This window comes from Bufo bufo, chromosome 6, assembly GCF_905171765.1.
Source record: "Bufo bufo chromosome 6, aBufBuf1.1, whole genome shotgun sequence".
Taxonomy (NCBI): Eukaryota; Metazoa; Chordata; class Amphibia; order Anura; family Bufonidae; genus Bufo; species Bufo bufo.
This window is the reverse complement of record NC_053394.1, coordinates 368,681,552-368,698,974: the sequence shown is the minus strand read 5'-3', so window position 1 is coordinate 368,698,974 and position 17,423 is coordinate 368,681,552. Positions and strand designations below refer to the sequence as shown.

Here is a 17,423-nt window from a genome sequence, read left to right as displayed (position 1 = left end):
ATCTGGACTTGACTTATTCTCCACCTCCACCATTACTCATAATCTTTATTGCTTCGGAGCCAAGCTATGGGGAGCAACGGTATCCAGGTAGGAGCACCGTGACACACACTAAAAACTATTAAGGCCACACCACTATGCGTTCCGATAAACCTGGGACACGATCAGCCCTGGGGGGGCAGCATGTTGCATGTCATACTCTGCTGTGATAGAGATGATGGACTGCACACAGAATACATAGCTGGTGGCTAATGTCTTCCATTGTCAGAAATTAGTCAGAAGAGCTAAGGCATGGCAAAAAGTGGGCATACTCACCTGCTAAGCGCCCCAAAACAATACGACTTATAAATGCAGTAACCTTCTCAGGGTCACTAAAGAGTTCCTGTCCCATTCTAGTCATCACCAGTGTGGGGTTGACAGAGTTAACACGGATCTGGAAAACATGATTTGACAAAATGTCAACTTGAGCTCCGGCATGAATGAATGCCGCTGATTATGTCATTACTTTCTATAATTATTAGCAATACCACAAAATACCTGCATCAGGCAAAAGATTGCTCCCTCAATTTCCAGGTGGCATATGGCCATGGGGTCTATATATCATTAAAAGTATTTTCTTATTAACAACATTTATCACCTATGCTCAGGATATGTGCTAAATGTTTTATCACTGTGGATCTGACCACCGGGAACCCTACCGATCACTAGAACAGGGGTCCCCTTTGTGAATGAAGTGGTAGTGCACATGTGGGACCACCGCTCCTTTTACACATCACTATTGCATTCAAACCCTCGTTCTAGTAATCAACAGGAGCTCCAGCAATCAGAGCCCCAGCAATTAGATACAGTTGCAAGAAAAAGTATGTAAACCCATTTTGTAATGATATGGATTTCTGCACAAATTGGTCATAAAATGTGATCTGATCTTCATCTAAGTCACAACAATAGACAATCACAGTCTGCTTAAACTAATAACACACATAGAATTAAATGTTACCATGTTTTTATTGAACACACCATGTAAACATTCACAGTGCAGGTGGAAAAAGTATATGAACCCTTGGATTTAATAACTGGTTGAACCTCCTTTGGCAGCAATAACTTCAACCAAACGTTTCCTGTAGTTGCAGATCAGACGTGCACAACGGTCAGGAGTAATTCTTGACCATTCCTCTTTACAGAACTGTTTCAGTTCAGCAATATTCTTGGGATGTCTGGTGTGAATCGGTTTCTTGAGGTCATGCCACATCATCTCAATCGGGTTAAGGTCAGGACTCTGACTGGGCCACTCCAGAAGGCATACTTTCTTCTGTTTAAGCCATCCTGTTGTTGATTTACTTCTATGCTTTGGGTCGTTGTCCTGTTGCAACACCCATCTTCTGCTGAGCTACAGCTGGTGAACAGATGGCATTAAGTTCTCCTGCAAAATGTCTTGATAAACTTGGGAATTCATTTTTCCATCGATGATAGCAATCCGTCCAGGCCCTGACGCAGCAAAGCAGCCCCAAACCATGATGCCCCCACCATCATACTTCACAGTTGGGATGAGGTTTTGATGTTGGTATGCTGTGCCTCTTTTTCTCCACACATAGTGTTGTGTGTTTCTTCCAAACAACTCAACTTTGGTTTCATCTGTCCACAGAATATTTTGCCAGTACTGCTGTGGAACATCCAGGTGCTCTTGTGCAAACTGTAAATGTGCAGCAATGTTTTTTTTGGACAGCAGTGGCTTCCTCTGTGGTATCCTCCCATGAAATCCATTCTTGTTTAGTGTTTTACGTATCGTAGGTTTGCTAACAGGGATGTTAGCATATGCCAGAGACTTTTGTTAGTCTTTAGCTGACACTCTAGGATTCTTCTTCACCTCATTGAGCAGTCTGCGCTGTGCTCTTGCAGTTATCTTTACAGGATGGCCACTCCCAGCAGAGTAGCAGCAGTGCTGAACTTTCTCCTTTTATAGACAATTTGTCTTACTGTGGACTGATGAACAGCAAGGCTTTTGGAGATAGTTTTATAACCCTTTCCAGCTTTATGCAAATCAATAATTCTTAATCGTAGGTCTTCTGAGAGCTCTTTTGTGTGAGGCATTATTCACATCAGGCAATGCTTTTTGTGAAAAGCAAACCTAGAACTGGTGTGTGTTTTTATAGGGCAGCTGTAACCAACACCTCCAATCTCATCTCAATGATTGGACTCCAATTAGCTCTTGGAGATGTCATTAGTCTAGGGGTTCACATACTTTTTCCACCTGCACTGTGAATGTTTACATGGTGTGTTCAATAAAAAACATGGTAACATTTAATTCTTTGTGTGTTATTAGTTTAAGCAGACTGTGACTTAGATGAAGATCAGATCACATTTTATGACCAATTTGTGCAGAAATCCATATCATTCCAAAGGGTTTACATACTCTTTCTTGCAACTGTATATATCACCTATCTTCTGGATAGGTATTAATGCCTTTAAATTACATGATCTGCTTAAAGGAATTGTCCGATGATTCACAATAGTTTAAAGTAATTAGCAGTATTTCTGGCATAAACAATAACCATTTTCATTATATTTTGCTTTCATGTTTCCCCCATGATGATGCTGCTAATTTTTCCTACTGGGTGAGGGCTCAGAATTTGTCTCCTTCCCTCTCTGTCAACCTCCTACTTCCCTACTGTAAAAGTAGTTTTCTCAGCTAGTGTTAGGCAAAGTGAAGCATTCAAAGCGGAATTCGGTCCGAAGTTTTGGAAATCTTCGATTCACAAGTCTGAATTTCCTTGTGCTTCGTAACAAATCGGTGACAAATCAGTTTTTTTCTAAAATGGTGGCTGCACGTGCTACAAAGTAAGAAGCCCAGGAACGCAAGATTGCCCATAATGCTGTGCAGCCAGCCAATCCACAGATAGCCATCTCCTGTGATGTAACAGTCCTATAAAACCTTCATTCCACACGGTCTCCTCCATTGTCCTGTGAGCTGAGCCTAGGGAGAGACATGACAAGCGCTCATGTGCTAGGGATAGTGTCGCTGAAAATAATTAATATAAGAACATTGGAGAGGGAGAGTGTAGGGAGACTGCAAGGAGAGTGCAGGGAGACTGCAGGGACAGTGTAGGGAGACTGCAGGTGTGAGGGATGAGAATAAATTTTGTATAAACATGTCCTCCATCTTGTGCATATGTGGAAAAATTTAATGAGCCAGCTGGAAGGATGTAGGGAGTTTCTGTGTATATAGAAGAGACGTTCCTAGATGTAAGGTCAAGATAGCAGCTCCCTCGTTTTCATATCCGAGTTTGACATATAAGAGAGAGTTATGTTCCTTCTGAGTTTCGAGACGTACAGTCGTGGCCAAAAGTTTTGAGAATGACACAAATATTAGTTTTCACAAAGTTTGCTGCTAAACTGCTTTTAGATCTTTGTTTCAGTTGTTTATGTGATCTAGTGAAATATAATTACACGCACTTCATACGTTTCAAAGGCTTTTATCGACAATTACATGACATTTATGCAAAGAGTCAGTATTTGCAGTGTTGGCCCTTCTTTTTCAGGACCTCTGCAATTCGACTGGGCATGCTCTCAATCAACTTCTGGGCCAATTCCTGACTGATAGCAACCCATTCTTTCATAATCACTTTTTGGAGTTTGTCAGAATTAGTGGGTTTTTGTTTGTCCACCCGCCTCTTGAGGATTGACCACAAGTTCTCAATGGGATTAAGATCTGGGGAGTTTCCAGGCCATGGACCCAAAATGTCAACGTTTTGGTCCCTAAGCCACTTAGTTATCACTTTTGCCTTATGGCACGGTGTTCCATCGTGCTGGAAAATGCATTATTCTTCACTAAACTGTTGTTGGATTGTTGGAAGAAGTTGCTGTTGGAGGGTGTTTTGGTACCATTCTTTATTCATGGCTGTGTTTTTGGGCAAAATTGTGAGTGAGCCTTTTTCCAGAAACCCCAAACAATCGGAAAGAGGCTTCATCGGAGAATATGACTTTGCCCCAGTCCTCAGCAGTCCATTCACCAAACTTCCTGCAGAAGATCAATCTGTCCCTGATGTTTTTTTTGGAGAGAAGTGGCTTCTTTGCTGCCCTTCTTGACACCAGGCCATCTTCCAAAAGTCTCACTGTGCGTGCAGTTGCGCTCACACCTGCCTGCTGCCATTCCTGAGCAAGCTCTGCACTGGTGGCACTCCGATCCCGCAGCTGAATCCACTTTAGGAGACAATCCTGGCGCTTGCTGGACTTTCTTGGACACCCTGAAGCCTTCTTAACAAGAATTGAACCTCTTTACTTGAAGTTCTTGATGATCCTATAAATTGTTGATTGAGGTGCAATCTTAGTAGCCACAATATCCTTGCCTGTGAAGCCATTTTTATGCAACGCAATGATGGCTGCACGCGTTTCTTTGCAGGTCACCATGGTTAACAATGGAAGAACAATGATTTCAAGCATCACCCTCCTTTAAACATGTCAAGTCTGCAATTTTAACCCAATCAGCCTGACATAATGATCTCCAGCCTTTTGCTCGTCAACATTCTCACCTGAGTTAACAAGACGATTACTGAAATGATCTGAGCAGGTCCTTTAATGACAGCAATGAAATGCAGTGGAAAGGTTTTTTTGGGATTAAGTAAATTTTCATGGCAAAGAAGGACTATGCAATTCATCTGATCACTCTTCGTAACATTCTGGAGTATATGCAAATTGTTATTATAAAAACTTAAGCAGCAACTTTTCCAATTTCCAATATTTATCTAATTCTCAAAACTTTTAGCCACGACTGTACTGCTGAAGAATGTCATCTTTCAGATAAGATGCTGCAGAAACTTTTAATTATTAGAATTCTGTTAGTATGGTGTGGAAGTATTGCCTTTTATGAGTAACGAATAAAATCATTAGTTTCGATTTCCACCCCCTTGGTGAGGTGCCAGATTTTTTTGTGATTATCTGTAGTGTTATAAAGATGTGTGCTAGTATGGAATAAAGGAGAGAGCATTTTATTCAGCAGTGTGTCTGTGTCAGCTCTCTCAGCGCTCATAAGAACACCTTAATTAGGACCCCAACAATTATAAAGAAGGGTTTTTTCCCCCAACAAAACTTGGCACCCAACGTGGGGCTCGACTAAAGGATACTACATTGATCTCCCGACAACTTGGATAATCCGGACTGGGATGGACAGATATAAAATACAGCGCTGCAAGGTAAGAGACTTTATCTTAAATTATATCTGTGCCTCCCTGACTGGTTGTCTGGTTCGATGGATTGTTGAAGGAGCATACGTATAAAGTCCTTTTACAGTCAAGTCCATATTGATAAAGAACCTTGAAAGTTTAAAATACCTATGATTGTTGGGCTTAGTTTCTGATAATAAGTAACTTTGATTGGGATGTTTTTGGTCATGGCTTTAGGAGTCACGGTATATGTTTTGTTTGTTATTTACTGTGTTTGGAAAATTGCAGAACATTATAGAAAATGAAGTTTCAGTAACAGAGTACACTAAGTGATATAGTGAGGATGTTCTGAGGAAAATAAGGCTCAGTAACAGAGTACACTAGGTGATATAGTAAGGAAGCTCTGAGGAAACTGAGGGGAAACAGACATCTGAATTTTGTTACTTTCTATAGTTGTTCTGGTACAGTAAGCAATGGGGAATAATTTTAGTATACCCGAAGGTTATAAGACAGCCAAAACATTGGTGAAGGAAAGAGGAGGTAATGATGGTCTGAAAAATGTGGACAGAGTGTTGGAGAAGGCAGGGATGAAGTATGGGAATCTTAACCCTAGGAGTACTAGTATGGTGGCACGCTGCTTTAGGGAGGAAGCTCCAAGGAAGCTAGGCTGGGAAAGATTCAGAAGAACACATTGTGGTTGGATAAAGGATCATGGATGTGAAGAAGTGGTTGATATATGGATAAAAGTATCTTGTGAGGTTGGGAGAGGATGGCCGGTTCCACACTACATATGCAGTGGTCACACAGCATGAGGTAGGGATAACTGAACCACTCCCACCTCACATTTCAGCCCAAGAGGCGTAGCTGAAGGCACTCACTGAGGCATGTAAATTGGCCAAGGGGATGAAGGTGAACATCTACATGGACTCAAGGTACGATTTTGGTATTGCACATGACTATGGACCCATATGGCAGGCTAGAGACTTTCTAACATCAGCAGGCCAGCCAATTAAAAATAAAGACTCTGTACTTGAACTTATGAACTCTCTGTTACTACCAGAGGAGGTTGCTATTATTAAGGTAAAGGCTCATACAAGATATACCACGGTGGAAGCAAAAGGCAATGATCGAGCAGACAAGGCAGCCAAACAAGCTGCACTCCAGCCACTAAATGTTGACGCCACCCCGGTGAAAGCCTTGAGACCTGAGGAAATTTCAGTTAGTACATTTCAAAGAATGCTCGAACAAGCCCCACCTGAAGAAAAAGAACTTTGGGCAAAACAAGGAGCCAAACCTGATGAACATGGAATTTGTAGAAACAAGGACAAAATTCATCTACCGTGCCCTCTATACTCAGCTATGGCTCAGGAGGCCCATGGGCCCACTCACCTAACAAAAGGTGCCATAGTAAGTGTGGTTATTGCAGGATGGATTGCTCCAGGATTTTCTACAGTAGCCACTCAGTTTGTACAAGGATGTATGGTCTGTGCATTGAACAATTTTGGTAAAGTGGTGAAGACTCCAAGCAAGCACAGACCCAGGCCACTTTACCCATTCCGGGGACTGCAGATAGATTATATACAACTGCCTAAGGTATAAGTATATGAATTTGTCCTTGTGTGTGTTGATATCTTTTCAGGGTGGCCAGAAGCCTTCCCAGTAGCATAGGCAAATGCAAAGAACACAGCAAAGAAGCTGGTCAGTGAAATGGTGTGCAGGTATGGTGTCCCTGAAGTTATTGAATCAGATAGGGGTTCCCACTTCACAGGAGAAGTAATGAGGGAAGTGATGCAGGCTTTAGGGGTCACCCAAGCTTTCCATACAGCATACCATCCCTAAAGCAGCGGCTGCGTCGAGTGCCTAAATGGCACGCTCAAATTGAAAATTCTGAAGGCCAAGCAGAAAACTCAGCGGCCTTGGCCAGAGTGTTTGCCTTTGGCCTTATACTCAGTCAGAACCAATCCAAACAAAAAGACAGGATTATCCCTATTCGAGATTCTGTTTAGAAGCGCCCCCAGATTAGGATTGTATTTTCCAAAACAGTTGCAAATGACCTATGATAGCCTAACAAGCTACATGCAGGCCCTCACAAAGAAGCTTGAGCACACTCATAAACAAGTGTTTGCTTCCCATCCAGATTCAGTAGGAGGAACACACAGCCTGCAACCAGGAGACTGGGTGGTGATAAAAAAAATATGTGAGGAAAGGCCTGGATACCAGATTTGATGGTCCTTTCCAAGTCCTGTTGACTACTCATACAGCAGTAAAGGTTGAGGAAAGCCTAACTGGATACACGCTTCTCACTGCAAAAAAGTTCTGACGCCCAAGGATGAGGATCCTCCTGCTGATGACCGCCCCAATCCTGGGAACAACGGCACTGTATGTACCAACAACTGAAGGATAATTGGGACAATGCACTTATCCGACACCACCAGGTGTTGTTTAGACGACTCAATGACACTGACAGTAAAATTAAAGACTGCTGGATATGTGAGTTCAATAACTATGTTTTATCTGGCAATCCCTTTGACTTTTAAAGAATTTATTCATACAGATGTAGCAGGGTTAGCACTCCAGCTCTTAACTCAAATTTCTTAACTCATCGAGTTATCTTGAGACAAAAGCCATTGAAAAGCAATTGAGGGTGTTTGCTTAGATTAGATAACACAACAGTGTTAACTCTACTCCATCCGTATGTCTTGTTGGCAGTTTGTCTCTCAAAGAATACCAGGGCCTGATGATCAAAAGTATAATTCCACAGAAGTTCCTCTCCCCATAGCAGGGTGGGTGGAGGCTCCCTGGTGGCAAGACAAACAATAATGCAAGTAATGTTGATTATAATAGTAGTATATGCTGTAATTAAGCTAATGTTTATATGCACCAACAGGTTCTGTACCAAAAGGAGAAAAGTATAATTCCACTGAAGTTCCTCTCCCCATAGCAGGGTGGGTGGAGGCTCCCTGGTGGCAAGACAAACAATAATGCAAGTAGTGTTGATTATAATAGTAGTATATGCTGTAATTAAGCTAATGTTTATATGCACAAACAGGTTCTGTACCAAAAGGAGAAACTACCAGGATTATTGAGAGGTTTTGGGAACTGCGTCGATACCTGGGAGGGAATCTGGCCTCCGGCTGGCAGTTGGACCTATCCCACCTGAAGTACCTCCTGGTTAAGATGTCAGTTCCAAGATATCTCAAAATGGGGGAATTGTGAGGGATAAAAATCCATTTTATATAAACATGTCCTCCATCTTGTGCATATGTGGAAAAAAATAATGAGCCAGCTGCAAGGATGTAGGGAGTTTCTGTGTATATAGATGAGAAGTTCCTAGCTGCAAGTTCAAGATAGCAGCTCCGTCGTTTTCTTATCAGAGTTTGACATATGAGAGAGAGTTATGTTCCTTTTGAGTTTCGGGATGTACTGCTGAAGAATGACAACTTTCAGATAAGATGCTGCAGAAACTTTTTAATTATTAGAATTCTGTTAGTATGGTGTGGAAGTATTGCCTTTTATGAATAACAAATCAAATCATTAGTTTCAATTTCCACCCCCTTGGTGAGGTGCCAGATTTGTCTGTGATTATCTGTAGTGTTAGGGTCTAGAGTTGAGCGGACACGTGGATGTTCAGGTTCGACAGGTTTGGCCGAACTTCAGAAAAAAGTTCGAGTTCGGGACCCGAACTTGACCCTGAACCCCATTGAAGTCAATGGGGAACCGAACTTTTGAGCACTAAAATGGCTGTAAAAATGTCATGGAAAGGGCTAGAGGGCTGCAAATATCGTCAAAATGTGGTTAAGAGCATGGCAAGTGCTCTGCAAAAAAATGTGGATAGGGAAATGACTTAAAATAACATCAAATAGGGAAAAGCTATTGAGGCGCAAATGTTGGCCAAAAGAATATAGCGGAAATGTGGGACAAATTATTGAAGTACAAATGTGGTACAACTTGTTTAAGTTTAAGCATTGAATCAAAGGAGGTGGCGCACATCAATTAATCACCTCCCGTCCGCCCATCTTTCAGAGACCTCGATCAGCCCTGCACTGAGGCTGTACAGTGCTGTATTGTGCTGTACAGCCTCTCTGGGGGGGGGGGGAGGGAATTTCTCCTTTAACTGGGGCTACTATGTCAGCCCCAGTTACAGGAGAAATCAACAATGACCTTATGGGGGACGAAAAGTGTAAAATAAAAAATAAAAAAATAAAGTGTTAAAAAAATTAAATTAAATAAAAGGTTTCACATGTAAAAAAAAAATAGAAAAAATTAAATAAAATAGACATATTTGGTATTGCCACGTCCATGACGGTCGGCTCTATAAATATATTCCATGATTGACCCAGTCCTATAAACACCATAAAAAAATAAAATAAATAGCTTTCAATAAAAGCAATTTTTGTTACCTTACATCACAAAAAGTGCAACATCAAGTGATCAAAAAGGCGTATGTCCCACAAAATGGTACCAATAAAACCATCAACTCATCCCGCAAAAAAATTATCCCCTACATAAGAAAATCTCTCAAAATATAAAAAAGACTATCATGAAAACATATTTTTTTTGGTTTCAAAAATGCTATTATTGTGTTAAAGTGAAATTAATAAAAAAAAGTATACATATTAGGTATTGCCGCATCCGTAACAACCAGCTCTATAAAAATATAACATGATCTAACCCCTCGGGTGAACACCGAAAAAAAAAAATCTAAAAAAAACTGTATCAAAACAAGCAATTTTTGTCACCTTACATTACAAAAAGTGGAACACCAAGGGATCAAAAAGGTGTATGTCCCACAAAATGGTACCAATAAAACCGTCACCTCATCCCGCAAAAAATGAGCCCCTACATAAGAAAATCTCTCAAAAAAAAAAAAAAAACTATAGCTCTCAGAACATTGACACATTAAAACATAATTTTTTTGTTTCATTTTTTTTATTATTGTGTAAAACTTAAATAAATAAGAAAAAGTATACATATTAGGTATCGCCACATCCGTAACGATCTGCTCTATAAAAATGTCACTTGACCGAACCCCTCAGGTGAACGCTGTAAAAATAAATAAATAAAAACTGTGCTAAAACAACCAATTTTTTGGTCACCTTACCCCATAAAGTGTTATAATGAATGATCAAAAAATCATATGTACCCAAAAATCGTAGCAATAAAACTGGAACCTTATCCCCTAGTTTCTAAAATGGGGTCACTTCTTGGGAGTTTCTATTGTAAGGGTGCATCAGGGGGGCTTCAAATGGGACATGGCATCTAAAAACCATGTGGAGTTCCTTTTCTTCTGCACCCTTCCGTGTGCCCATACAGCAGTTTATGACCACATGTGAGGTGTTTCTGTAAACCTCAGAATCTGGGTAATAAATATTGAGTTTTGTTTGGCTGTTAACCATCGATGTGTTAAAGAAAAAATTGGATTAAAATGGAAAATCTGCCAAAAAAGTGAAATTTAAAAATTTGATCTCCATTTTCCTTTAATTCTTGTGGAACGCCTAAAGGCTTAACAAAGTTTGTAAAATCGGTTTTAAGTAACTTGAGGGGTGTAGTTTCTACAATGGGGTCATTTATGGCGGTATCCACTATGTAGGCCCCACAAAGTGACTTCAGACCTGAACTGGTCTTTCAAAAGTGGGTTTTGGCAATTTTCTTCAAAATTTTAAGAATTGCTTCTAAACTTCTAAGCCTTCTAACGTCCTAAAAAAATAAAATGACATTTCCAAAATGATGCCAACATAAAGTAAGGAAAAAAATGTGTATAGCAGCACAGCGGAAAATTAAAGCCTTATCTTGTGGTGGTGCCAGCCGTGTTGGGAGCCAGTCTGGAGTTCCCCCTTGGATGTGTCGTATATGTAGAAACCGCAGCACTCACTTGTCTTGAATTCTGTGGAATTTATTTGACCAGCAAAAAATGCGACGTGTCGACCGTAATGGTCTTTCTCAAGCAACCTGCTTGAGAAAGACCATTACGGTCAAAACGTCGCATTTTTTGCTGGTGAAATAAATTCCACAGAATTCAAGACAAGTGAGTGCTGCGGTTTCTACATATACAACGCCAACATAAAGTAGACATATGGGGAATGTTTAGTAATAAATATATTATGAAGTATCACTTTCTGTTTTAAAAGCAGAGAAATAGAAATTTAGAAAATTGCGAATTTTTCGAAATTTTTGGTAAATTTGGGATTTTTTCATAAATAAAGGTGAAATATATTGACTCAAATTTATGACTATCATGAAGTACAATGTGTCACGAGAAAACAATCTCTGAATGACTTGGATAAGTAAAGGTGTTCCAAAGTTATTACCACATAAAGTGAGATATGTCAGATTTGCAAAATTAGGCCTGGTCAGGAAGGGGGCAAATGGCCCAGATGGGAAGTGGTTAAAGAAGCATTTCAGAAATTTTACTCCCTGTCACCTATGCAGAGCAGGAGTTTATTCATGTCTAAAATTGTATAATGTCAACCCAAGAATGTAACAGAAAAATTACAGAAATTTACTAACCTGTCTACTTCGTAGAGCAGGGTTCTATGAAAACAATTGTTTATTGTCACCCGAAAATGTAAAATAAAAATTATTGAAATTTATTAAGCTGTCAACTAGGTAGAGGAGGGGTATATTACAACCAAAAATTGGTGAATTTGACCCTAAAATGTAACTGACAAATGTTTTTTTTTTTTACCTGTCTAATAGGTATATCAGTGGTACATCACACCAAAAAATTACTGAATTTCACCAGAAAATGTAACTGCCATTTTTTTTTTTTACCGCTCTACTAGGTATAGCAGTGGTACTTCACACCCAAAAATAGTTGAATTTCAACTGAAAATGTAACTGACAATTTTATTTTATTTTTAAACCGGCCTACTAGGTATAGCAGTGGTACTATACACCCAAAAATTGGTGAATTTCACCCGAAAATGTAAATGACAATTTCTTTTTTTTTAACCGGCCTACTAGGTATAGCAGTGGTACTATACACCCAAAAATTGCTGAATTTCACCAGAAAATGTAACTGACAAAGTAGTGAAATGAAATAAAATAAAATACGTACAAATAAAAATAAAAAAAGTGATTTATGAGGTGGAGTTCCATATGGAGTAGGAGTTTGCGGAGGCGGTGGACATAGCGGTGTAGGTGGAAGCGGCGGTGAAGGAGGACGAGGTAGCCAACACAGGATTTTGGTTTTATTTTATCTTTTTAAAATTAGGGTACACTCAAATTTCAAAAATACAAGAATGAGCAATTGCGCTGCAGTATAACAATGGCTGGTTAGTGCCGGTATACATGTCTATTCTGCACAAGGTACTGACAAGTCATGAGGGATCCATGCCTGGTTCATTTTAATGAACGTGAGCATGTCCACATTGGCTGTGGACAGGCGGCTGTGCTTGTCTGTGATGTTGCCCCCTGCCGTGCTAAACACACGTTCAGATAATACACTGGCTGCAGGGCAGGCCAGCACCTCCAAGGCGTAAAGGGCAAGCTCAGGCCATGTGCCCAATTTGGAGACCCAGAAGTTGAAGGGGGCAGACCCGTCATTCAGTACGTGTAGTCGTGTGCACACATACTGCTCCACCATGTTGGTGAAATGCTGCCTCCTGCTAAGACGTTCCATATCAGCTGGTGGTTCTGGTTGTTGTGGCATGCTAACAAAGCTTTTCCACATTTCGGCCATGCTAACCCTGCCTTCTGAGGTGCTGGCAATGCCCCAGCTGCATTGGCGACCTCTTCCTCTGCCATTGCCTTGTCAGGTGGGAATGCCACCAGCTGTGCGTCTACCAGCGTGCGCTTGTACTCGCGCATCTTACGATCACGCTCCAGTGATGGAATTAAGGACGGTACGTTGTCCTTGTAACGGGGATCCAGCAGCGTGGCCACCCAGTAATCAGCACAAGTTAGAATGTGGGCAACTCGGCGGTCATTGCGGAGACACTGCAGCCTGTAATCGCTCATGTGTGGCAGGCTGCCCAGAGGCAACGAAAAGCTGTCCTCTGTGGGAGGTGTATCGTCTGTGTCCTCTGTATTCCCCCATCCACGCACTAGTGATGGCCATGAGCTGGTCTGGGTGCCACCCTGCTGTGAACATGGTTCCTCCTCCTCCATCTCCTCCTCCTCATCCTCCACTTTGTCATCCTCCAGAACTGTGCCCTGGCTGGACAATTGTGTACCTTGGGTTTGTGGGTTCAGGAACCCACCCTGGGAGCCACTTGGGAATGAGTGGCCGGAAACCCTACGAAATGATCCCTCTTCGTCCTCCTCCTCCTGTGCCACATCCTCTTCCATCATCGCCAGGAGCGTTTTTTCAAGGAGGCATAGAAGTGGGATAGTAACGCTGAGAACGACATTATCGGCACTGGCCATGTTGGTTTAGTACTCGAAACAGCGCAACAAGGAACACAGGTCTCGCATGGAGGCCCAGTCATTGGTGGTGAAGTGGTGCTGTTCCGCCGAGCGACTCACCCGTGCGTGCTGCAGCTGAAACTCCACTTTATGCAGCAGCTCTGACATATCACACCACCAAATTCAGCACATGTGCCAGGCAAGGGATGTGCGTCAAACCGGCTAGTCCCAGAGCTGCTACGAGATTTCGCTCATTATCGCACACCACCAGGCCAGGCTTGAGGCTGACTGGCACAAACCACTCATCGGTCTGTTGTTCAAGGCCCGTCCACAGCTCCTGCGTGGTGTGGGGTTTGTCCCCCAAACAGATACATTTTAAAACTGCGTGCTGTCGTTTGCCCCTGGCTGTGCTGAAGTTGGTGGTGAAGGTGTTACGCTGACTGGATGAGGAGCTGTAGGAGGATGAGGAAGCAGAGTAGGAGGAAGCAACAGGAGGCAAACTGAAGCACCCTGCAATCCTCGGTGGTGGAAGGACATGCGCCAAACTGCTATCTGTCTCAGGCCCAGCCGCCACTGCATTTACCCAGTGTGCTGCTATGGAGATATAACGTCTCTGACCGTGCTTACTGGTCCACGTATCCGTAGTCAGGTGCACCTTGCCACAGATGGCGTTGCGCAGTGCACACCTGATTTTGTCCCCTACTTGGTTGTGCAGGGAAGGGAAGGCTCACCTGGAAAAGTAGTGGCGGCTGGGCACGACATACTGTGAAACTATCAGTCTCCACCAGACAGAATGACAGCATTTCAAAGGCCAGTAATTTAGAAATGCTGGCATTTAGGGCTAGGGATCGCAGGTGGGTAGGGGGGTACTTCCTCTTCCTCTTCAGCGTTTTGGAGATGGAGAGCTGAACGCTTTCGTGGGACATTGTGGAGATGATTGGTGACCCAGGTGGTGGTGTTGCTGGCAGATCCTCTGTTTGCGGGGTGGCAGGTGGCACTGTCACTCCAGAGGTGGATGAAGAGGCCGAGACTGCAGCAGAAGTGGAAGCAGGAGGAGCCAGAGACCTTTCTTGGTTTTTGAGGTGTCTACTCCACTGCAGCTCGTGCTTTGCACTTAAATGCCTGGTCATGCAGGTTGTGCTCAGGTTGAGAACGTTTATGCCTTGCTTCAGGCTCTGATTGCACAGCGTGCAAACCACTCGTGTCTTGTCGTCAGCACATTGTCTGAAGAACTGCCACAGCAGGGAACTCCTTGGAGCTGGCTATGGTGTGCTCGGTCCCTTGCTGCGGTGGTCAGTAGCAGGCGTACTGTCTAGAGGACGGCCGCTCCGCTTTTGCACCCTGCTCCCTCTTCTGCTGTGCTGGTGGCTCTGTGCGACCACCGCCTTTTCCTCCGAACTACATAGGTGACTCGCATGACCTTGATTCCATGTGGGGTCGATGACCTCATCGTCCTCCACATCATCTTCCACCCAGTCTTCACCCCTGCCTTCCTTGTCGGTCTGCACACTTTCAAAAGCCCCAGCAGTTGGCACCTGTGTTTCGTCATCATCTGAGACATGCTGCGATGGTCCTCCCATGTACTCATCTTCAAAAATAAGTGGTTGGGCATCGGTGCACTCAATATCTTCCACTTCTGGGGCGGGGCTAGGTGGATGGCCCTGGGAAACCCTGCTAACAGAGTCATGCAAAAACAGAAGAGACTGCTGCATGACTTGGGGCTCAGACTGCTTGGCTGATTTTCAAGGGGGTGAGGTGAAAGACTGATGGACATCGGCTGCAGGTGCAAACTGTGGTCTTTCAGCAGGAGAATGGGTGGGAGACAATGTGAAGGAACTGTATTTACTGTCAGCAACCCAATCTACTATCGCCTGTACTTGTTCAGGCCTCACCATTCGTACAGCCGCATTAAGTCCGACCAAATACCGCTGCAGGTTCTGTCACCTACTCGCACCTGAGGAAGGGGTTTCACTTGTGCGTGTAGCTGGCACAGATCAACCACGTCCTCTCCCTGCAACAGGAGCTCCACCAGCAGCACCACGACCTGGGCCACGTCCCTTATTTGACGCTCTCCTCATATTTTTCGGATTTAGGATCTTGCCCTAAATGGGTGTTTAATTAATAGTTGAATAGAACGACAGTATGTAAAGGGTGTATCTCACACGGCCTGAACCAGACTAGGCCTCAATTAAAGATTTCTTTGCCCAAAATGGCTGTATTTCAAATGCCTGAATCAAACCCCTGTATGTAAAGGGTGTATCTCACACGGCCTGACCCACTGTAGGCCTCAATTAAAGATTTCTTTGCACAAAATGGCTGTATTTCAAATGCCTGAATCAAACCCCTGTATGTAAAGGGTGTATCTCACACGGCCTGACCCACTGTAGGCCTCAATTAAAGATTTCTTTGCCCAAAATGGCTGTTTTTCAAATGCCTGAATCAAACCCCTGTATGTAAAGGGTGTATCTCACACGGCCTGACCCACTGTAGGCCTCAATTAAAGATTTATTTGCACAAAATGGCTGTATTTCAAATGCCTGAATCAAACCCCTGTGTGTGAAGGGTTTATCTCACACGGCCTGAACCACTGTAGGCCTCAATTAAAAATTTATTTGCACAAAATGGCTGTTTTTCAAATGTCTGAATCAAACCCCTGTATGTAAAGGGTGTATCTCACATGGCCTGAACCACTGTAGGCCTGAATTAAATATTGGTGCTCCAAATGGTGGTATTTCAAATCTCTGAATCTAACCCAAATGTATTAAGGGTGTATCTCACAATGACATATGCAGCAAAGGCTGCCAAATAAACTTTTTTTTGCCCAAACGGTGGGTGTTTAACTCAATATGGCAGCAGTATATAACCCAGGAATTTCAAACATGCTTATGCTGCAAGGCCTGAAATTTTGTGTATTTTGCCCCAAAAATGGCGTTTTATTAATAAAAGAATATAAGCCCTGTATATACAGGGTGTATCTCACACAGCCTGACCCACTGTAGGCGTGAATTAAAGATTTCTTTGCCCAAAATGGCTGTATTTCAAATGCCTGAATCAAACCCCTGTATGTAAAGAGTGTATCTCACACGGCCTGAACCACTGTAGGCCTGATTAAATATTGGAGCACCAAATGGCAGTATTTCAAATCTCTGAATCTAACCAAAATGTATTGAGGGTGTATCTCACAATGATATCTGCATCATAGGCTGCCAACAATTTTTTTTTCCCCAAACAAGTGTTTGTTTAACAACTAAATTTGACAGCAGTATATAAGCCTGTAATTTCACACGTGCTGATGCTGCAAGGCCTGAAAATAGTGTTTTTTCACGAAAAAAGTGTGTTTTTAAAACCACAGAAAATGATGGGTGTATTTCTAGCTTAAATTGCACACTGACTAATCCAGATGTTGTATATTGCCAAAAAAATGTTTTTTTGGTAACAGAATATGAAAGCTGTATATATTAAACTTGAATTTAACACTTGCAGATCAGGAAAATACTGTTTTTTGGCAAAAAAAAGTGTTTTTAAAACCCCAGAAAATGATGGCTGTATTTCTAGCTTAAATTGCACAGCGACTAATCCAGATGTTGTATATTGCCAAAAAAGTGTTTTTTGGGTAACAGAATATGAAAGCTGTATACCGTATTTTTCGCCCTATAAGACGCACCTAGGTTTTTGGGGAGGAAAATAAGAAAAAAAAAATTTAACCAAAAGGTGTGCTTTTGGTGGGTTTGGAACTAATGGTGGTCTGTGGATGACGGACACTGTTATGGGGGGATCTGTGGATGACGGACACTGTTATGGGGGGATCTGTGGATGACGGACACTGTTATGGGGGGATCTGTGGATGACGGACACTGTTATGGGGGGATCTGTGGATGACGGACACTTATGGGGGGATCTGTGGATGACGGACACTTATGGGGG

General features: G+C 42.5%; 1 protein-coding gene across 1 annotated transcript in view; it reads right to left on the bottom strand.

Moving 5' to 3' along the window:
• The window catches only part of LOC121003692 (L-xylulose reductase-like), a 92,333-nt gene that overhangs the window by 10,030 nt on the left and 64,880 nt on the right, over window positions 1-17,423 (bottom strand). Inside the window, exon 7 of the mRNA XM_040435561.1 lies at window positions 313-430. Coding sequence (XP_040291495.1) covers window positions 313-430 — 118 coding nt within the window. The remainder of the gene's footprint in view (window positions 1-312; window positions 431-17,423) is intronic.